Raw genomic sequence first — 24,253 nt, 5'->3', positions numbered from 1 at the left:
CTATTGCCCGGCTTGAATATGATTGATGTGGGCTCATGTTGACGCTGAGGAGTGATGAGACCAGCACTGTTTGTACACTGATGTTGGATCTAATAGCTATCCATAAAACCAGTTCTTGAGACTCGAAATTTGAAAAATATCGATAACTCTCTTTTTAATAGAAATTCAAATTCTTTTTTATAATTCATGGTGCAATTCTTGTTCATATGCGTGTTTGAAGCTTGGTTGTGATGTGTTTGAGATCTGTGAATCATAAAATGCAGAATCCATGTTAGTGTACGTGAGTTATCAATTTTTGAAACCTCAAAATACGTGTTTAAAGCAAAAAATGATTGCTTTTTGGTTTCGGGTGATCAAATCATGTTCGTATGGACTAAAATAAAATGTGATGTTGGATTAGAGTGTGATTTAATTTATGGAATAATTTTTAAAAGAAAATATAGTATTTTATATAAAGAAAATAAGGAAAAATACTCAAAAAAAGTTTTGGACGAGAAAATAGGAGAAAAATAGTTTTTATGTCTGAAAATTTATGAAAATTTGGAGGTATGTTTGTGCAAGTATAACGGAGGTAAAATATGAGTATTTTTATCAGTTTACCCTGTTTGTATATTTTAGTGCGTGTTTATCACTTTCTACATAAAGAAAATGTACATGAAATACCCTTTTAACCTACCCACCATCGAATGCAAAATCTTAAACGGTAGGGAGAAGGAGATTGTTGGAGTTAAGTATCCATTGAATCCTCATTTTCTGCATATTCTAGCATTCATGAATCGTTTGATTTAAGTCTTAAAAATGATAGTAGTACGGGTTATTCTGGTGCTGCCTTAATAATGAAGCAATACGCTAGAGTGAAATCATGAAAGGGTTGTTTGTGCACATCCACACCGATTGATTTATAAGTTTACTTATTTGAGCACATATACCATTCACTTCATATCTATATTTTCATACATGGTATCAAGAGAACCATTTCGTAGACGCATTGATTTTGAACGATTGATCCACGATGAGTGTGATGCTCCCTAAGCTATGTCTAGTGTTATTGTTTCCTTTGGGAATTGATGTGGTAAGGGTTATATTATTTCCAGGAATGTTTTATCAAAAGAGAGGACTATGTTGTATATGTGCTTTATGTTGAAACGACACATCCTTGGGCTAATCCCTGGGGTGTAGGAGAGCTGTAATGGGGCCACAGTGATAAGTCGGGGGGTGCTCCCTTTGTTTGTGTTACGAGGTGCTAGCCATCGATATGTTTGGGTACTGATGTGCTTAGACTCAGGAAGGGCATCATGTTGAACTACAATCTAGAGATTGTATCTACAAATGTATTCTTTCGATAAAGCAGCTCATAGTGTCTATACGCTCTTGGGCTGGGAGGCCATGGGATTGTTTAGGTGAGTATAAGAGGCCCTGGCTAGAGCCCTTGAGGTAGTGTCGGGCCCATTTTTAGTCATGACAAGTACTCTTTACATTGCAAGTCCTCTTCAAAGCTCAAGATCTGTGTATGCATGTTTTGAGTTTTGTTTGAGTTTCATGTTTTTGTTCAATGGAAAGTCGAAAATAGTGCCTTCAAATTTTGAAATAGATGGCGCATCTAATTGTGCATGGAAAAAATTGATTAAATACATGTTTGAGTGTCTCATTTAAAATATAATTTAAATCAATGTTTTATGGGGCATGTGCCCCACCTTTTTACACATGGATTTACACACTAATTTAGATGTGGCTACTAATGTGCATCATACCTTTGCGTCTTTACTCTGATTTTGTTGTAGTGTGTAATTTAATGTCCCTATCAAGGACCAATGCAACTCAATATGATGATAAATGGGTCAATCAATACATTAGTTTTGAGATATTTCTTAAGTACAATGAATAGCGATGCGTTAGCAAGGATATGATGTCCCAAAGAATCCCCCAGATAAACTATCACCTAATTTGGTAGGCCAATATGTTAACTCCAAATCACCATGTTATGTTTTGACCTAGCTAATCCCAATGTCAAAAATGTGAATCATCGACAGAAATATTTAATGTTATTATAAACTTGTTACCGTTAACATATTCACGTTGACATGATCTTTACTTAATAGTAGGGTAAATTGCTAATCTAAATATCAATAGTGTAACTTTTATGAAGTGCAATTAGATGTATCGTACTATTTAATCCACATGAAAAAGAAATTATGCTCAAAATTTAAAGGTGCTATGCCAAAGTCATTTTCCCTTAGCAATTTTTAGGAATGTGATAAGTCGCTAGGTGACTTTCCCCTCTAATTAAATTATTGTGAATGCGTCTATGCAAGAATAGTTCCATCGGCTTTGGACCTTCACGATGCCCGTGAAGTATGAATGCGGCTTCCCCTAGCAAGGCCTTACGATATTACAATCGCCTAGCCGTCCTGATGAAGATGCTTGTAATTGCATCTACATGATAGTCACATACGTCCAGCAATGCTGGAGAGTCACCTTACGGCTGTGACTTCTAGCGGAAAATAACCAGCGTCACATACGTCCAATTATATATGCAAGCCGATGATCATAGTTCATAACGTCACCTTCCTCAGGCAAGCTACTATTCTTTTGCTTTATAAACGGCCAACCGTCCTGAAGAAGCATCTAAGGATGAAATGATCTGCGCATGGTTGTATATGTAGCGCGGTACTGATCAAGGCTGAGCTGCCGAAGGATCGAATTAGTGTGAGTTCGCCTGCATAGCTTGGCGCCGGGGCATCAAGTTCTGGGTAGAGAGAGAGAGAGAGAGAGAGAGAGAGAATATCGATGGCGAAGATCAGATCAAGACAGCTGGTGGCAGTGGTGACCGGAGCAAACCGAGGAATTGGGCTCGAGCTGGTGAGGCAGCTGGCGCAATTACGGCTTATAAGTCGTCCACTACTACAACCAGATTATAGAATTGATAGTGATGATGATGATGATGATGCTCATGACGAAGAGTACGAAGAAGAAGAAGAAGAAGAAGAAGGGATCAGATATTCAGAAGCAGCAGGAGGCCGCGCTGGAGAAGAAGGAGATGATGGGCTATATAATTATTTCAAGATGGAGGTGGTGCTGACAGCCCGCAATCCGGAGCTCGGCCGAGAGGCAGTGGCCTCCCTCTCGGCATCCAACCACGGAGATCATCATCATTCCAACGTGCATTTCCACCAGCTGGACGTCACCTGCCGTCGCTCCGTCTCGGCCTTCGCCTCCTGGCTCCGCCTGCGCTTTGGCCGCCTCGATCTCCTCGTAAGTCACCGCGCCTAATCACACCTTGCTGAGGGTCGTACCACACCTAGGCGTTCACACTAGACTTTCTCTGGGAATCTTGCAAGCAAAGCAAACACGGTATCTCATGTTCTAATGCTTCCTTCCTTCTTACCAAAGCATATGGTCACCACCTTTCCTTTGAAAGTCTAGTCAAGACTCGAGTACGCAATGTGGTACTATCCTTATCCTTAGAGTGCCAAATTGCTTTTCGTACCCACCAAGGCCCATTAACACAACAACTCGGTAGCAAACCGCTCATCATTTCGTCATATATACCATAGTGTCACACCAATGCACATTATTAGGCTCTTAAGGCACAACAATTAAAGGTAGGTTCCTTTTTAGTAAGAAGACAAAAGAACATACCACACCACATTCATTCTACATTTGCAAGGTCTACCGAGAGTCAAGTGCGACTCCGCTCCTTGTGCAACTAGCTTGTCTTGTTTCAATAGATTTCCATGCATGAAAACAATCACCATCTTGAAAAGTCTTGTAGTTTCCACACATTATCATTATCCAAGGTTTTCAAAACTTGGTCTCAATCTGCAAACGAGAGAGATTTGTGAAAGGTCCAATGAAAAAACCTTACCATTTATTTAAGGATTGTATTGTATAAGGCCAACCGGTATTTAGTAAGGAGACCTCTAACTCCTTTCAAACAAATGTGATGTTGTATATCTATTTGCTATTACTTATGAGACAAGTAGCATGTCAACTCACTTGACTTGATGAAAGGTATGGGGTCCACTAAAAGTCAATTTAAATAACACATCTTTAAGAGCTATAATTGCTACGTAAATCTTTGAACAAACAAAAAAAAAAACAATAGAACTTTGGAACCAAAATAAACAATAGAGTTGTTCTTGAAAGAGGACTAATCCTAAGCAAATGCCATCTAGCCACAAAGAGAGCCTTCTACAACAGTTTGTGACAACTTTACACTTTAGATAAACAATAGAGCTGTTCTTGAAAGAGGACTAATCCTAAGTAAATGCCATCTAGCCACAAAGAGAGGCTTCTACAACAGTTTGCGACAACTTTGCACTTTAGATAGTGCTTGTTGTAACCTCCTCTCTACATCCTCTTTCATTCCCTCTTATTTCATTGTCTCCCCCTCCACACTAGTAATACCACACTGGTTGTAGCCACACTATTATTGCCCTCATCTACACTACCAATGATGCATGTTTTTGCATAAGGAAAGGTGACATCTACATGTCTATGTAGGTGGGACATCTCCATACTAAGACACACAACAACATTTCTTCAAGATGGGAGATCAACACTAACATTAGCAAGTTGTGATGCGGGGGACCCTTTGACTTTGGTTGGCATGGAACATGTAAACTTGCCCTAGACCTTAACTTCACAATTAGTTAGGGAGTTATCATGGTGACCAACCCTAATGGTGTGTTGAATCTTGCTCTACATGTGAGAACAATCCATACTCATTGCATTCGACAAAATGCCTAAAGTGAAATGATGTTCAATTTTCTATTGATTCAATAGTGCACTAGTAAAAGGTGATGTGATAGAATATATGCACATAGAATAAGGTCTCAACTTATCCATGGTCTCATGTAGATCCAAGAGCGATCCAAGCCTAATATAGTCTCATGTATCCTTCTAAGTGCAAGAATTGTGTACAAGGGGGATTTTTAAAATTCCCTTTATTGAACTCCTATGCTATGCTCACATATTTATGAGTGAACCCCAAGACAAATGTGCTTATATGTGTATAACTATAAGTAAATAAATAAGTGGACAAATACATATATGAAGAGGTACACCTCCAAATGTATAATTATATCACATGAGTCCACCATGAGTGCTACACAATTTGATAAAGTTTGGGCAATTTTATCGTATGACACTTACAAAAGGAGGGGTTTATTGCACTTTGCAAAAAAAAGAAAACCACAGTTTCTTAAGAAAGAGTGATCATTTCATTACCATGTGATGTGCAAATAGAACGGTTTTTGAAATTCCCTTGAACACAAATAATTTAGGGATTTCTTATAGGTTCACTCCTATCACACACACACACACACACACACACACACACACACACACACACAATGTGTGAGTGCGTGGAGAGAGAGAGAGAGAGAGAGAGAGAGAGAGAGAGAGAGAGAGAGAGAGAGAGAGAGAGAGAGAGAGAGAGAGAGAGAGAGAGAGAGAGAGAGAGAGAGAGAGAGAGAGAGCCCATATCAAATTAATTACTCTCTAGGAGAGGTTTAAAAGATTTCGAAGAAGAGTAGAAAAAAATATGAAGATGAAATTAGTTACTTTTATTGCATCCCAATTGCTATATTCTAAGTCATATTAGTCCTGCATTGTAGATTCATGTTTGATCCATTCAAAAATCATGTCTAATATTCAAGAACCTATTCCATCATTAATATATGGCCATATGGTTGTTCTTCATAATTTTGGTAAGTTTTAATGAATAATTGAATGCATTGGGAAATTTTGTGGAAAAGGATCTATACATAAAAATTATTTTTTTAAAGACTCTATAAGCTAACATAGCTATGACATTGGTGAAGAATCTAGGGATATAGAATGGAAGATGTTATCATATCCCTTCACCATACTCATAGATTAGTCATATCATTTATCATATTCAAAACTTTACCCAATCAGAATTCATGCCACATACATGGTACAAATGGGTAGGTATGATTCCAAAAGATTTCTCATAAGAGGGAAAAAGATACATATTAATTTGCTTTGGCATAGTATCTCTCTAGCTAGCATTGCATTTAGAATATGTGCTCTCAATATGATTATGAAAATGGAATTGGGGTAGTCATTTTCCATGAATTTATCCTATCATGTAAGTTAACAAATTAAATATTTCTAAATTTTGTAATCACATCAAGGATACATTCATATACATCATTTTACAAAGGATGTTATTTAATTCTAACCAATAGGAGTACACATCGAGAGCCTCCAATAAAATTAAGTAAAATTTGATAATACTTATCGTAAATAATTTCTTAAAAGTTTATACAATGGGTTTATGTATGGATATGAAAAGGCCGTGATAAGTGATGTAGTAATAATGACTACCATTAAGCATAACCATATAGTAACTTTTCCTCCTCTAGATCAACAATGCTGGAGTTTTAGGGGCTACGTGGGACCTAGGATATTTCCAAGCTCACAAGATAACGACTCAAGTGTTCCAGGTAAGCTTACAACATCAATTGTTTCTCTATATGTTGGTGTTTCAAAGCATTTGAGTATATGTTGGTGCTTCAAAGCATTTGAGTAATATTCATCTTACTAGTTTTGCATGGTATTGCCTTTTTTCTTTTTGGTGCACTAAGTAGAAAAGTGTTCTTCATCAAGTCAAAGCTCTAAAAGTGGATGCTCTACAACAAAGGAATTGCATAGAGACAAACTATTTTGGAGTTAAGCGGATGATTGAAGCAATGCTTCCACTTCTTTCCAAATCAAAATTTGGAGGTCGAATAATAAATGTTTCATCTTCTGCTGGAAAACTAGAGGTGCGAAAAGGTTTCCATGATATTGTTTATGAAGTTATATTTTGATTCATGGGTCATGACATTGATAATGTGTTAGAAATGGCTCAACAAATCTATGATTTACATGGTTATCAATAATAGCATAGAGCATACATTGAATCAACTCTCATAACTTGTGAGTGTTCTTTGTTCTTATAGAACTTGCCAAACAAAAAGCTCTGGGAAAAGATATCACAAATTGACACTTTGAATGAGAAAGACGTGGATGATTTTGTTGGAAAGTTTTTAAAGGATTTGGACACAGGTTTGTTACATGATCCTACTAAAACGAATGGCAATCCTACCTTCAGTTGGCCCTTGGTTAATCCTGCCTATAGGGTATCCAAAATTGCTATAAATGCTTACACAAGGGTCCTAGCACGTGACCTCCCAAAAAAAGGGTATTGTGAAATCACTATCAATGTAGTGCACCCAGGGTTTGTAAAAACCGACATGGTTAACAACATGGGAGAATTGTCAACAACTGATGGGGCCAAAGACATCTTATGGTTAGCTATGTTACCACATCCTCATCCATCGGGTTGTTGTTTCTTTCGACAAAAGCCATATGATTTCTAAAAGATATCAAGGATCCATTATGTCATAATTTGGAATGGTTCTCATAATTACAATATCCATAGTAGATAGCTTGTTAGGAATCCAGAAGACTACACGGAAGCCACAAAAGTGCCTAATTAAGTAGGATTTCACTAAGTTGATAATAGCTTCAGCATAAGCTATGTGCTTGATCAATTGCAAATGGACAACTATCATAGAAGAACTAGATGATATTATCATTATTATTTTTTCAACAAATGGCATGATGAACAAAGCCATAAAAGTGGCACTATCCCTTCTTTACACCTTTAATCTCAAGTGCTCCCAAAACTTGACAATTTTCCTTCAATTTACATACTAGCTACATGGATGAGTTTTGTATCTCCTAAATTATTTCAAAAAAAATTTAATAGCATTAAATTTTTTTGAAAAATTAATGTTAAGAAATCTCCAATCTCACTATGTTTCCCCAAAAGCCTCAAATGACATTCCTAAGAAAGTAACCTTTTATACCTAAAAGCAACCTAGTTTTTTCCAACTCCTACCAAATCCTTACAAGGAGATTCATTAATGTGATATAAACAAAGAAAAATAAAGTTTCTAACAAGGTTTATAATTAGCTATAATTGTGGCTTTTTTAATAATGTAGGACTAGTGTTAAGAATTTCTAAGTGTAGAGAGTACATACTCTTTTCCATTCAACTTAACATAAAGTATTTTATTAGGTCCAAAAGGCTCACTTTTGTGTCACACTTAGATGTGTTGGAAATTAACAAAGCTTGGAGAAAGCTGCATGTCAAAGAATGTTTACAAGTTTTTCTATTATTTGAAAAAACAAAAAAAATTGATCAAGGGAAGTCCAACATCAAGTAGGTAAGCTGCATTGTTCACAGAGATACAATTATTATGTTAAGAGTGTAGCATAAATATATAGCATAGCATGGAATTTTTGAACTCTTCACCTTTGAGTGTATCCATATCTCACAAGTTAAAGCAACAAGTACTTTTGTGTGTTGCAATTGCAAAAGCTTGAGTAAAAATATTGACATTATCTACCCACCAAAAACAAAAAAAATTAAACCATTATAATCGACACAATCTACCTTGAGAGATGCATTTAAATGAAACTATTCATATCACATACGTTTGAAGGGTATTAGAAAGCCCCCTTTACTTAAATATTGTAAGGCAATAAAACATTCCCTTTTTAATAAAATCCTTACAAGTTATTTTCAAACTATAATAAAATCCCATTTTATAAATGTAATCTTTTAAATCAATCGAAAATTTTTCAAATGTATAAATCTTTTCTTGATTGCACATGGTATACTTACATTTTTAAGTTGCAACTCCAAGTAATCTATGAGGTGGTTGAGGAAGTACAATGACTTTACTTAAATATTGTAAGGCAATAAAACATCCCCCTTTTAATAGCTTCCTTACAAGTTATTTTCAAACTATAATAAAAAACCCCCTTTTATAAATGTAATCTTGTAAATCAATCAAATGTGTAAATCTTTTCTTGATTGCACATGGTACACTTACATTTTTTAGGTGCAACTCCAAGTAATCTATGAAGTGGTTGAGGAAGTACAAGGAAGTATATTAGGTCATGGCTTAGAGTTGGATATTGTAATTAGCCATAATCAAATACAAACCACAATATTAGAAGCTTGCCCTCAACAAGTGATAGAACCTTGTCTCCCTCAACTAGCGTTAGCATGGTCCCCTCAATTATCTTGTGGATTAGACTAAAAAATCCACCTTCTTTGACACTTGGATCAAACATTAGCTATCATGGCAAATTAAAAAGTTGCTAAGGAGTAAAACCATCAACCAATTAGAAGCTCTAGAAAGATCAATGTTATAATCGAAGGAGTTGTACCAAAGATAAAGGATCTTCAAGGATGGGGAGAGAAGAGCTATTAAGCTATTAGATTTTTAAGTTGATACTTTCAAGGTTCAAATATTTGTTGATAGGAAGGTTGTCAAATTCATTTACAAGAAGTGCACCATAGATGCCATTGTAGGAGAGTTGATGATAAGGTGTTGAGGTTTGTGAGATGATCGATCTGAGGAGGTATAGAGCCATTCAAGGCATTTTAGTAAGGGAATCTTTGGAGAGGTAGAAATGCTACAAGTCTATGAAGTTGCCAACGGAGGGGAAGATGATGCTTGTGACCTAGAATTCTAAGAGGAACAATGTAGCTTGATGGAGAACACTTTCAAGAATGCCAAGAGAGATAGTAGTTATCCAAAATGAATATGAAAATGGTGGATAATAATACTATGTGGTAGTTGCTATTCAAAAAATAGTTAGAAGTCTTCAAACTACCCCAAAACAATAGGTTACTACAACTTGATAGCACTAATATTGAGGCCGGATTTCCAATTGTAGTCACACAGTCTAGTCACATGCAAAAAGAAGAGTGCCAACACTACAAGATATAGACCTTATACCGACGTTTAAAGCGACGAAAATACAAACAACAAAATTTGCCCCTGTTGTCGCAAAAAGCATCGTTATTGACGATGCCATAGAAACGTCGCTATATGCATCGCAAATGCGATGCATATAGCGACGCAACCAGTAAATTTGCGACGCTCATAGCGAGGCCAATAGCGACGCGAGCAGTAAATTTGCGACACAAATAGCGACGATAACATGGATTTTTTTTTTGTGGTAGCTACACTACTGCATACAAAGCGCTTGCAAACAAAAAGAATGTATACTGAAATCATAAAATTGATACATGAAATAAATACATGATCGCATAAAATGCGATTGGTACAATCATGAAAGGATATCACTAATACATAGAAAATGTCTACATAGATCAGACGACTAAAAACTAAAGGTGTGTGAGCTCCAAGGATCCAAGGGCGAGTTAGAAATCCTCGTCCCTCGAAAGCTCGTCCCGCCGCAAAGGAGCATCGAATGGATTCTGCAGAAAAAGAAACAACATATCAATCCACCATACAATAATGCATTCAAATATCTCATGGTAACTACGAACAAGAAAGATGAGTGACTTACAGGGCCGCCGCGTCTATACAATCGGTCGATCAATGCATTGAGACCGTGCCTCTCTGCATATCGAGTCTCAAGGCCTTGCGGATCGCGATTTGTAATGGAGTGCTGCAAAGAAAACAAAATCTAACTGTTAGAAACATGATTGTCAGTACAAAGAATATTTTAAAAAAACAAATAAGCAAAACAAAAGAGAAACTTACAAACTCCTCCAAATATGTCCTATGGCCGCCACTCCCAAGATGATGCACCACTTCGGCCTCGAGTCGTGCCCTCCCCGCCTCCCGTTGTTGACTCCAACGTCCTGGAAAATCTATAGCCTCCTCCCTCAGTCGGCGCCAGTTGTCTGCATCTAACCACTCGGGCTTTGCAGCCCCACTCTTGATTGCCTTGCGTGCGTCGGATCGTCTATGTGACATGTATGCACGCATGCAATCCATCATCCAGCCCGTAGAGAATCTATCTACTGCGACTGGCACCGGAAACTCCTCGTGCAAGGATGCTACTATGTAGTCCTTGCTCCCCTCTCGTATGTTCTTCCAATGATCCAGGACGTTGTGCCGAAAAACTTGTTGGCACAACTCCCTCATGCGAGCCATCACCCTCCTCTCCTCATCATTCATGATGATGGCTCCTGACCTACTATCAACTAGGTATCCATAACCCCTAGGAGTCTGCCTAAGATGGGTTCTCTCCCATCTCCGTCCACGCTCCTGGGCATATCCAGGAGACCCCTGTACATCCGTGTACTGACGGGGGTACCCTCTCTCGGAGTGCCACTCAAAGGGGTGCCACCAAAGGGGGTGCCACCAAAAGGGGTGCCACCTTGCTGACGGCTGCGCAAAAGCCAGAGTAACTGGAGTAGATGTCCCCACAGGTGTGAAAAATCCTGGAGGTGACGCAGCTCCAGCTGAACGACGAGACGGAGACACCACGTCCGTGTCTCCACAGCAGCACCCCCTGATCCCGATGCAGTCCCTCCCTCTGGCCCAAGTCGTGAGTGTCGATATCGTCTGCTCGAAGCTGAAGCATCTGATCACGCTGAAGCAGATCTAGCAGAGCGCCTTGACGAAGAACGAGACAGCTCCTGGTCTGCCATCTCTCTGAATCTCACGAGCTGATCTAGAGACATGCGTGCCATCATGCTCTGAAACTCCTCATCGCTCATCCCTCGACTCATCCTAAAAATGTCACTTGCACAAATGAAAAATGGTGTTAGAATAATCAATTTAAACTATACAAAGCACAGTAATATAAATCATTTTTGAAAAATCCCTCTTAAAATGCATATCTTATGTACCTTTATGGAAGATCTAAACAACGAATTGAGTAATACAATTCTCCAAGAATGAAGTATTCTATGGTCCCATGTTAATCTCTTGACACAACTCTGCATACATTGGAAGGTCGATAGACATGTCACCACAAAAGAACGAGTCTGCCTTGTTCTCAAAAAATTCTTGGACTTCTGTATTTCCATCATTGTTAGCCGATGCGAGCTCCAAACTTGCGGTGGCCTCCACCCCTTGTAATATCAACCCCTCTATTTGCATATTTTCTTCATCTATGCCTGGAATATCGCTTTGATCATATACTCTCTCACTTCGAGGAGTTGAAGGTATAACATACCACCATCGAGGTTTTCGGGGGTTCTGATAGAAGATTACCTGTTCACAAACACGTACAAAGCGAGTTCAAACCATTGTGACATAAACCATGTCGTATTACAATTAGCAAGCAAATGACTCTTTGCACCTGTTCACAATGGGCCGACAACACAAAGGTGTCGCGCAAATCCGTCCATTTTTTTTCGGAATCTATTTCGAGAAATCCAGATGGACCTTGTCGAACTGTTGCTCCAGCTCCTCCAACTACCACTTTGAACCACTGCACATCGAATAGTATCATGGAGAAGCTACGGTAATCCACCGTAATAATACTTTGCAAGTTCCCAAAATACTCCATCTCATCCACAACCATGTTCGGATCCGTTGCTCATTGCCGACTCTCTTGCTCAAACCTTGCCATGATACCACTGTCCATTGTGGAGCGCATTTTGTCAATACGCTCCACGCGAAAATGCCGTCCGCGACCACGCTGCACTATATATTTTGTACTGTACATTGAAACACTCAAATTAGATATAGCAAGCAAATTTAGATACGACACATTCTAAACCCCTCGTCACCTTTGGACTACATCCCCTCGAGAACTCCCACTCCTCCCATTGAGACCTCTGTCCCTTCGCTGGATGCTGCGGTCAAGGCTCCATGCAACCATCGTGTTGACATAAACCGCGGCATCTCTTCCATGCCTTCAGGATATTGAATCGATCGGTGATGCGTACTGCGTCGGAATTCAGCTCGTGCTTCCTCTCGATCTTGCCTTGCAATCTAGTACTTGGCTAGCCACGTCTCCATGGAGGCATGGTGCAACATACAAAAGCGATTCACCTTCTCTTCCATTGAGGCATCTAGTCTTTTTTCTACCCCATTTCCAACCACCACATCTCCAGTCAGTCTATCATCGTCCTTCAGCGTCCATAGCATTTCATTGTCTGGTTCCACCTTTGGTAGCCATTGTGAGATATGCACTAATGCCTCTGACACCAACCAACCTTTCGCCATGCTACCTTCTGGATGAGCTTGTTGTCATACAAAGCCTTTCAGGGTTTTCATGAAGCACTACAGGAAGAACATCCATCGCGTATGGACAGGTCCAACAATCTCCACTTCCTCCACAAGATGCACAAGAAGGTGAACTTGTATCGTGAGTATGCTAGTGGGCAGGTATTTCTCAAAGAGACAGACTGTCTCAACTGCTCCCCGCCTTGCGTATTCAATAGAGGACGTCTTAATCTCTTTCTGTGAGATCCATTGCACCAAAGTCGACAACTTGTAAATGGCCCCGCGAATTTCTGGAGTAAGGCATCCTGCGATCGCGATTGGTAGGAAAAACTTCCACAAATGAGAAAGCATTATGAATAATGGCCACTTTTCAAATTGCAAAATGCCCACGCTAATTACAATCCATTCTGTTCACAAACCTGACATATCTTATGCCAATCATGGGATTTTAGCCCCGACAATTGGTCATCTTTAGAAAATGCGGACCTGAGAGAACACATCATACCCGTCGGAGTGTGGATAGACTTGATTACTTGCTTCACAATGTACTCTTCTTTGGTAGACAAAACCCAGGGAGCGCGAGGAAGCTGCACTCCCCCTTCAGCACTCGACTGCAGCCAAAGCGCCTCCATCTTACCTACCTCCTTCAAATCCATTCGTGACCCTATAGTGTCTCTCTTTCCTGTGATGTGGTCCCATAGCAAGCTGCCCACATTCTTGAAAATATGCATGGGATCCAACAAGTGGTTGACCTGTAAGTGGGTCCAATATAGCAACTTGTAGAAAATTGAGAACCGTCGCATTCCATTTGGATGTGATTTTGGGTTTACCATTTTCAGCTCATACCAGCTTGCAGCGTTCATACGTGCTAGAGGTCATCCAAGAAAACCTTCCCTGAGTTCATGATTCTCCGGCAAGAAAGGGGCGTGTCCTTGATATACCATCTTCTTCATGGTTCGTGACCTTCGGGAGTCTAACTGTGGCCCACACAATGGACATGCATGATAACCTAAGGTAACCAGACCTGTAAGGCGAGCCACGACCTAGTGAATACTTGATTGAATGAAATAAAATATAGATATTACCAGCGAGAATGGAGGTCTGCTCACCTGAGCACTCTCCCAATCCCGGAAAGTCATGCATCGTCCACATGAGAATGACTCAAATGTCGGCTGACCGCGGACCATCGCGCCTGCTCATATCTTGCACAGTGACCCCCTCCTCCCACAAAATCTTAAGCTCATCGACTAATGGATGAAGATACACGTCCATATTTTTTACTTTGTAGCGGCCCGGGACGAGCAAGCTAAGGATGAGATGTCCTTTCTTCGTAGAAAGCCATGGAGGGATGTTGTAGTTGACAAGCACTATAGGCCACACACTGTAAGAAGTTGAGCGCAGACCGAATGGGTTCACACCATCCATGGCGAGACCGAGTCGAAGATTCCTTGGCTCTCACGCAAAGCCTGGGAAGGTAGAGTCAATGTGGCTCCATGCAGGCGAATCCACTGATATTCGTTGAACTCCATCCGTGGACCTATTCTGCACATGCCACGTTGTCAAGCTTGCCATGCCAGACGTGCGAAACATGTGGTTTATGCGGGGGATGAGTGGAAAGTGTCTGAGAACTTTTTGAGGGATGGTTTGCCCTTGAAAGTCCTATCGATACCTGTGAGCACCACACTTTGGACATGTCTCCATAGTCTCGTATTCATCTCGAAACAGTATGCAGTCGTTGATACATGCATGGATGTTATTGTAGTCCATGCCAAGCTTCCATAAAACATGTCATGCATCATCACGAGACTCAGGCATGGTATTTGCAGGTGGTAATATATGATATTTCAATAACCTGAAAAAAATCATAAAACACCTTGAAAAAGCACAAATGTTTACAATAATACTGTAAAAAATAAAAATCAATGAAGCCTATGTGCAAGGTACTTGAATAGCTCAGTCACACTCGTATCGCTCCAACTGTATTTTGCTTGCACACTTAAGAGTGCAAGCAATGTCTTCAACCGAGATACTCGGCACCCATCATATAATGGTATGGATGCTTCCTCTCTAAGCGGGTCAGATGTCTCAACATCCATGGAAATCAATGCATCGATCATTGCCTCCATCTCAGGCTCCAAGATTGTAGGTAGGTCGGGAAGGTTGTCTATCTCCTCTGGCATTGACGGTATAGATGGGCCTTGCGAGTGGTGGATTGGCTCCTGCAATCCATCCATCGCACGTCCACGAACTCTTCTAATTGGCCGCAAAGGGTGCACTCCCCCTTGGGTCGAGACATCACCCCCCTGGATAGAAAATTTGCCAACAAGACCCAATCTTATTGTGTATGGTTTTCAATTAGCTTGCAAGTACAATGCATGATTAATATTAACTTCAAATTAGAGTTTGCTGAAAATCCACAATCGCCTGATCAATGATCTCAGATTGAAACTCGCCAAATCATCTACGTGTTCTATAGACAATCGGCGTTTTCGTCTAATTGCCAACTTGCATTGAGAGCAAGGACATGGGACACGCTGATTAAGATACGTCTCGCGGTCTTGAACAATAAGACCTTCTTCGTTTTCCATCTTATCTACATTACAGCAAACGAGGCTTAAATGAATAGCTTTATGGAGATGTACGTCAAGTTGCAAGTTGACCATAAATCTTGCATTGTACATAGTAGTTGAGAGATTTTTCGATGTTATATATTGGCCTTGTATCATGCTCAAGGATTTGTTTGTCCCGGTAGATAATTATTCGTTATTGTAAAAAACTGCACTAGAGGGCTTTGAGTATAAGTAATCCATTTTGAGCATCATTGAGGATCTCTTAGTCTAATAATAAATCAGTCTCAACAAAAAGCATCTTAGAAATGTGGTTTTTTTGTCCTAGGATCACGTATTAAAATTAATGCCATCTATGAAATTTATCAACTATAGTAATAAAATTTATTTCAATCAATTCTACTCATAGTCATAAGACCTGAGAGAAAATATCCTATACTCAATTTAAGGGATTCTTCTTCTATAAGAATACTTTTGGGTTCATTTTGATGAAGTACCGTAATGACCATTAGCTAGGGTATCATTTTCTTTTAGTCCTTTCGTTGACTAGTTGGCATGATTTCTAATTTGTTATGCCTATAAAGTTAATACAAAAATAATGAATTATGAATATCACAATTAGATCCCCTACTTGGACATTATGAAAGACATGACCAATTTTAAGCATTCTTAAAGAGTCACCAATGTACGTGGCCCATGGCAAAGCACATTGCATACCATTATCGATAAGTCTATTATCTTAAATTTCCTTCCCCTCCCTCTCCCTCTCTTTCTCTCTTTCTCTCTTTCTCTCTCCTAAACAAGCAAAAAAGAAAGTGATTCAAACATTAAACAAGCAAGAGGGAGAGTGAGAGAGAGAATGCACTCTCCCTCCCTCTCCCTCTCCCTCACCCTCTCCCTCTCCCTCTCTTTCTCTTTCTCTCCCTCTCTCATTTCCTTCCCCTCCCTCTCCCTCTCCCTCTCTTTCTCTCCCTCTCTATCTCTCTTTCTCTCTCATTTCCTAAACAAGCAAAAAATAAAGTGATTTAAACATTAAACAAGCAAAAGGGAGAGGGAGAGAGAGACAATGCACTCTCCCTCTCTTTCTCTTTCTCTCCCTCTCTCATTTCCTTCCCCTCCCTCTCCCTCTCCCTCTCTTTCTCTCCCTCTCTTTCTCTCTCATTTCCTCTCCTAAACAAGCAAAAAATAAAGTGATTTAAACATTAAACAAGCAAAAGGGAGAGGGAGAGAGAGAATGCACTCTCCCTCCCTCTCCCTCTCTTTCTCTTTCTGTCCCTCTCTCATTTCCTCCCTCTCCCTCTCCCTCTCCCTCTCTTTCTCTCTTATTCTCTCATTTTCTCTCCTAAACAAGCAAAAAAGAAAGTGATTTAAACATTAAACAAGCAAAAGGGAGAGGGAGAGAGAGAATGCACTCTCCCTCTCCCTCCCTCTCCCTCTCTTTCTCTTTCTTTCCCTCTCCCTCTCCCTCTCCCTCTCCCTCCCTCTCCCTCTCTTTCTCTTTCTCTCCCTTTCTCTCCCTCTCCCTCTCTTTCTCTTTCATTTCCTCTCCTAAATAAGCAAAAGAGAGTGATTTAAACCTTGAACAAGCAAAAGAAAGAGAGAGGGAGACTCACCGATGAGATATGGCGAGCATGGGGCAGCTCCTCTTTGCGATGAAGGCTCCTCCTCAATATACATAAGTATAATAGGATGATGAAAGACATCATCTCATCCAACATCCATCAACTTCCTAAGAAATGCAAAACGCTTCCCTGAGAGACTTTTAGTGAGAAAATTTATAGGATTTTATTCAGTTGCAATCTTGACAAGGTCAACCACCTATCCTCAACAACCTCTCTGATGAAATGGTAGTGTGCCTCAATGTGTTTCATCTTTTCATGGAAGACTGGATTCTTGGCCAACTAAATAACACTCATAGAATTTGAATATAGTGTAGGGACCAATCAATAATGCCAAGGTCAAAGAGCCTCCTTGCAAGCCTTAGTGGGTGGTTGTAACATACTTTGTCTATGTGGTAGTAGATAGGGTCGTGCATTTTTGCACCCTTGACATCCAAGAAATATCACCTCCAACAAAGGTGAAGATATAGCCAGAGGTGGACTTCCTACTCTCTGCATGTGCTACATAATCAGAGTCAGTGTATCCCACTACTCCTGTATCCTGGCCACCGTAATAGATGCACATAGTTGATGTGCCCTTCAGTACCTCATAATACCCTTGACAACATCCGAATGCCATTTGCCAAGTGTAGCCATATAGCATGCCACAACTCCCACTACAAATGCTATGTTAGGATGAGTGGCTATCATGGCATACATCAAAGTGCCCATTGTGGATGCATAAGGGATCATGGTCATCTCAATCTTCTTCTCATCAAACTACGGATAATCAGGTTGACTAACCTTCACGTGAGAAGGTAGAGGATATCCAATAAGCTTAATATCCTGCATATGAAATTACTCAAGGACCTTTTGGATGTACTCCTTCTGTGACAAGTAGAGGAGCCCCTTAGAGCGATCACACATAATGTGTATCCCAAGAATATGTTAGGCCTATCCCATGTCCATCTCAAATCTCTTATTGAGCTAATCTTTCAAGACATCCAACTTATTATGAGCACTCCCACCAATCAATATATCATCCACATAGAGGATCAAAATCATAAGGCTGCCATCACGAGCCTTCTTCATGTATAAATACCGATCCATATCGCTGTAGGAATATCCCTATGAATGCATATAGGCATCAAACTTGTAATACCATTTCTAGGTACCTACTTAAGGCCATAAAGACTCCCCTCAATCTACACACTAGGTATTTTCTGCCAAGTTCTGCAAAGTCCTTAGGTTGCTCCATGTAAATCTCATCATGCAAGTCCACATGAAGAAAAGCCATCTTGACATCCATCTACCATAAAGATCTAAGTCAAGTTGATCAACCAAAGAGAGTACCAAGCATAGGATAGCTTTGGATGTCCAGGGGTACTTTTCACCTTGTACACCCACTTGCATAACAAAGCACACTTGCCATTAGGCAAAGGAACCAAATCTCACGTATGATTTTTTTGCAATTAGTCATACTCTGACTACATGGCCCTCTCCCAAGAGTGACTATCACCTTTGCGCATGGTCTCATTATAAGTAAGAGGCTCACCAGCATCTATCACCATAACATAATCCATAGAGGGCTCAAACTGCATAGGCTATCGTCTATCTCTAGTAGACTACTTGCTATGGGGCTTATACATTGTGTGGAGCATCAAGGACCTAGGCCACTAGGGCATCAACTATTGTTGCTTGCAAGCTGTCTAGAGGGTTGTACAGTAGTAGGAGGCTCCTCTTGAAATATCACCATGTGTACTTCAACGATAGGCTCAAGTTTCTTCTGCATTTTCTCCTCATGGAGAACAACATCATGACTGTGGATAACCTTCCAAGTAGCCTGCAGATCCATAGGAAACAGCCCATCTTGCCTACATCACCATAACCAAGAAAGATGCATTTCCTAGACTTAGGATCTAGCTTATTACACTTGTCCTTGGGTACATGGAAGAAAACATCATAACCAAAGACATGAAAATGAGCATATGAGGGAGCCTTTCTAGAACATATCTCCTTTGCAACAACTTGATAGTCAAGAGCAGTACATGGGGATGGATTTATCAAGTGTATGGTAGTAATAATTGTCTTAGCCTAAAAATGATGTGGTAAGACTACTTGACTAAGTATATTGTCAACTTGCTATTGAATTGTCGTATTCATGCACTGAACAGTATCATACTGTGGAGTGTAAAGGGTAGTCAATGGATGCTTAACGCCCCTCTCGTCACAAAATTGCTGAAAGACTTTAGCATCCCCATTATCTGACCTTAGGCATTTCAACCTATACCCAAATTGGTTCTCAACTAAAGCAATCCAATCCTGAAATGTAGCCGACTTCTAATTTCTGCTTAATAGCCATAATGAAGGTAAATAAGTGCACAAACTATCAAAACAAGTTGTTGTAATTATTGTAAATAGCCCTAGAAACCCACTACCAAATCAAGCTAAAAACAAGGTGTACTAACCAAGTAATAAACTTTTCACAAAATTGATGCAAAGAACTGTCAAATGAAGTTGATTGCTCACATAAACAGTGCAGTAAACTGCAATTACAACATGCTGAAAATAAAGTACATTAGTAAGAAATCAATGCCAAAGAGGGAAAATCACTAATATATGACAAACTCCAACTACCAAATGAATAGCTCCAACTAGCAATGAGTGAATATGCTATAGGCACTGAGAATTTTCAAAGAATCAGTGTGTCAGTCTGAGATACATCCCATAGGCATAACCATCATGCATAGAGTGGGTCTCACAAGTAATAGAAGAGACCAACCAAAGGTACAATGGAGTGAGCAATGTAACGAAAGCTCAATACATAGCCAACCAGATGCATATGTCACTGATAATATTGTGTGACAGAGATAGGTTTTGCCCAAGAGTAATGTTAGATAGGGCCACTAAGCATCAACTACATACATAAAGTATGGCAAGAGTATGTCCATATTAGCAAGTCCCAAGTCTCACTGTAAGACCGTCAAGCTCAACTGCATAACCAAATTCTCAATGCAATATCCAAGTGATTAGTAGTGGCTCCCACTCAAACAAAATTTGAATGCCACTCGAGTAAACAAAGCTCAAAACATCATGTGGAAGGCATCATGTGGAAGGAATCTATACATCCAAGATCCAAGTAGCATATATCCAGAGCATCCGATCCAAGTAACTTGCAAAGCTCTTGCTGGAGCATCAAATAACCATACATAATAATGAATGATAGCCAACATCAAGATTAAAGCTCCAATCTCAACTCAAAAGCAATTTGTGAGCATAATCAAGCATTTAATATGAACACAAGCATCGATACATCATCCTGAATAATCACTAAGCACCTGAGAGCAATAGGCATATGCTTTCAATGATAAAATAACATCCAACCCTACTTATTATACCAATAGAAAAGCCTCTGCAAAACAGAGCAAAACAGTGCTCAAATGAGTCCAATGGCATCTCACATCAATGCCATATTATCCCCAAGCATTCGACATCAATACATAAGCCTATAGGCACCCTAGAAAGCATATACAAGCTCAAATGTCAAAGAAAAATCTATTTAGACCTCAATAAGAGTAGGTCTACTATATCTGATAGCAAGGAATGGAGGTTGGAAGCTCCAAAACTCAAGTGATCAATGTTGGGGAGTGTCAGAGGTGATTGTCCAAGTGCCCAATGACCATACGGGAGTTGGAGGAGTGACCAAGTTGAGCAGGGGCAGGCCAATAAACTGGTGCAAATCACGTTGATTTGCTGGTCTTGTTGACTACCTCACTACCCATAGTAGGCCCCAAAAAAATGTTGAATGTGTTAAGAAGAAGGCTTGGAACAAGCCTCAGCAAGCCTTTGATTAATGGGAAGGAGAAATGTACCGACTCATACCTCTCCAAGCTGAGCCGTGGCTACCATTAAAACTATGAATTGAAGCTTTTCTCCATAAGCAAAAGTAATGTCAGGTTGAGCTCCTCAATGCCGGTGCAATGGCTCTAATACTAGTTGAAGGGAGTGATCTCTGAAGAAGTGGAAGCATGGAGTAGCAGCAAGAGCTATGGTGGAAGGAGCAAGATCAAGAGAGAGGGAGACACAAGATGTGGAAACTCCAATAGTCATAATGTGTGATTGACCTTCCCTTTATTCAAATATCATAGAAAAAATAAATAATGAAGTGATAGTTATGGGTGCCCACCACTTATAGTGTACAGATGTGAGGATATGCAGGTACTGTCAGTGTAACTAATACACGAATGGCTAGGCACAGGCACCTTTATCCCCAATAGTTTTTGGGACAATTATTTTCACTTCAAAATTTTAATATAGTAAGTTGTTTTCTTTGTCCTGCAACTAAGTGTTCTCCTAAAGAAGCCATGGAAAGTTATCGAAATAAGTGGATGGCTACCAAGTAGACTCTTTTGATGGTAAACCATTCCATTTAATGAGATATTACATGAGATAACAATTACAAAGAACCTTCTCACACTTGTCAATAATCAATAATATTTTCAGGTTCAAAATTGATAAACTTGTCCTCATCAATGGGTGGTAATTCCTCAAGAACTTGAATTTCAAGTCCAGCATAAGATGTCAGTTGAGAAACATGAAAGACATCATGTATGTAGGTAATAGAGGGTAGTAGAGGTAGTTAAAGATCTCCAACCCTTTGAAGTACTTGGTACGGACCATAGAAATTATGGGCTAACTTATTATAATCTCCTTTGAATGATGTGTAAAGAGACTTATGTACTTTTTAAAATACCCAATCTTCCACTTTGAACTCCTCATGCCTTCTCTTATCATCTATGTAAGTCTTCATATGCCTTGGGCTTTCAAAAATTCTCTTGACATTTCTTCATATATAAGAGACTTCATGTGCACAAGTTCTTGAGCATTAACATCTTAATGAAATGGAATCGGCCTTTTTCCTCAATTGAAGTATGCATGGAAGACATTTCTAATTATTCAACCAACATGAGATGCATTGGAAAAATAAACATTGAACCTTTTCATGAGATATAAGAATTGGACAAGAGCTTAAGTGGAGGGCTTAACTTGGAAGTCCAGTGACTTACTGGCTGTCAAGGAGAGGACTGAGAGGTGAGTGAAAGAAGAGCAGAAGAGAAATAAAAGAGGAGAGAGAATGAGTGACGAGGAGCGAGAAAGACTAGAAAGATAGGAAATAAGAGAGAGAGAAGCCATGAAAGTTGAGTACAAGCATGTGAGATGAGAGATAGTAATTGTATTATGATAAAATATACCAAAATTACATGTATCACACCTTTTATACCTATATCAGTGTGACAAGGTATTATTAATAACTCTCTACTAAAACATGTCTTCTCTTACAATCCATCCCTTCCTAAAGGTTTTGCCCACAAAAACAAATTTACAATGGCAAAGAAGGATGGATGAAACAAAGTACTATTCTGATTTCAGCTATACAAATGATAAGAATGGAATCAAATAGTAATGAAAAGTTATTTACGAAAATGAAGATATAAGAAAAGCCTCTTCCATATACATAATCTGGATGTCTTCAAAAGAAATTGGAGCCTTCAAATCTTCAAGAAATAGACTCTATAAAAAATAGGCACCTTACTGTAAAAAAACAAGCCATGCTGAACAAAATTGGTATATCTTTTGATAGAAGTATCCAAATAGGACATGTCACATATCAGAGGAGTACTCTGATCGTATGTAGGTGGAATATATTTGAAAATTAGGCAGAGTAAAATATTTTTCAAAACAAACTATTTTCTAGACCTTGTTTATAGCATAAGTGGCTCCCTTGTTGACTATGTCTCAACCATTAATGCATCTTGTAGATAGGGAAACTCATCCAATATAGAATCTGGTCCCCAAGAAGCTTCCTCAAGTGGTACTTGATCAAATACTCAATGATAGAGCAAGAGCAAAGCTTCTTTTCACACTGACCTATGATCTCCTCAAGAATATATTGAATAAGTTCTTCATCCATAGAAGGCAACTCATCATTCAAAAATTTCCACTTGGATATCATAACACGGTTTGAGCTAACTAACATGAGATACATTATGAATCTTAGTGGAAGATGTAAGTTCTAATCTATATGCCAAGTCTCCAATAGGATCACCTCTTTTCATCAGGATATGCCTTCACTTGATCTTGAGCTTTTCAACGATTCATCTTATATTGTTGAAGAAGGGCTTGCATTTTTTCCAATTCTTCCTTTCCATGAGGGTTGGTTAATCTTCTCACCGAAAATAACTATAGGTAAAGCCACATTGTAGCCATGCATAGCCTCAAAGGGGGAAACTCCAATGCTAGCATGAGTAGAGTTATTATAGGTAAACTCAACCAAATGTAACCATGAATCCCACGTGTGTTGCACATCATGATAGAAATGGAGAAGGTAAGTCTTCAATCACTTATTTATCCTTTTTGTCTGACCATCAATTTCTCCAACCACTTATTTACCCTTTCTATATGGCCATCAATCTACAGATGATAGGCTCTAGAAGGAGCCAATTTAGTACCCATGAAGCTGAATAACACCTAATACTAGAAGTTACTCATGAACTTGGTATCCTATCATGCATAGTCACCTATGATAATCCATGTAATCTTAAGATTTTCTCCATGAACTAACTAGCCATCTGTGAAGTAGTAAATTGGGTCTTGGTAGGAATAAAATAGGTTACCTTAATGAGTCTCTCCACCATTAGATAGATACTATTCCAACCCTTTTTGGTATTAGACAAGTCAGTAATGAGATCCATGGTAATATTTGTCCATTTTTCCTCAGGGGCAATGGCTGCAACAAACCACTAGGTTTATGGGTGCTATCCTTATTCTGCTGACAAAGCATACACTTCATGACATAGTCCTTAACATTTCTTCACAATCCTTTCTAGTGAAAGTTTTTTTAAATCTTATTACAGGTCTTAAACACTCCAAAATGTCTAGCTATAAGTGAAGAAAGTAACTCAATAATTTTCAGCTTAAAAGGAGAGGAAATAATAAAATTGCCATTAAGTCAAATTAGGCCATTTTAAACCTAATAATGTGAGTTGTCCTCCATAAGACC

At 39.3% G+C, this 24,253-nt stretch overlaps 1 protein-coding gene across 1 annotated transcript; it reads left to right on the top strand.

Annotated features, from left to right (window-relative positions):
* Positions 1-2,787: 2,787 nt before the first annotated feature.
* LOC148017117 (short-chain dehydrogenase/reductase 1-like) lies at positions 2,788-7,391 on the top strand. The gene is made up of 4 exons (XM_087662722.1): positions 2,788-3,252; positions 6,393-6,473; positions 6,618-6,794; positions 6,972-7,391. Exons 1-4 carry the CDS (start codon positions 2,788-2,790, stop codon positions 7,389-7,391), a joined length of 1,143 nt encoding a protein of 380 aa, XP_087518848.1.
* The last annotated feature ends 16,862 nt before the right edge of the window (positions 7,392-24,253 follow it).

Source organism: Lygodium microphyllum, chromosome 22, assembly GCF_053477565.2.
Source record: "Lygodium microphyllum isolate KBCC chromosome 22, Lygodium_microphyllum_v1.1.10, whole genome shotgun sequence".
In the NCBI taxonomy this organism is placed as follows: Eukaryota; Viridiplantae; Streptophyta; class Polypodiopsida; order Schizaeales; family Lygodiaceae; genus Lygodium; species Lygodium microphyllum.
The sequence above is the reverse complement of the archived record's forward strand: the minus strand, read 5'-3'. Positions and strand labels throughout refer to the sequence as shown.

Coding starts and splice junctions, on each gene's coding strand:
- LOC148017117 (XM_087662722.1), top strand. CDS start 2,788: ATGGCGAAGATCAGATCAAGACAGCTGGTGGCAGTGGTGACCGGAGCA. Junction 6,474..6,617: donor TAACGACTCAAGTGTTCCAG/GTAAGCTTACAA, acceptor TGCACTAAGTAG/AAAAGTGTTCTTCATCAAGT. Junction 6,795..6,971: donor CTTCTGCTGGAAAACTAGAG/GTGCGAAAAGGT, acceptor TTGTTCTTATAG/AACTTGCCAAACAAAAAGCT.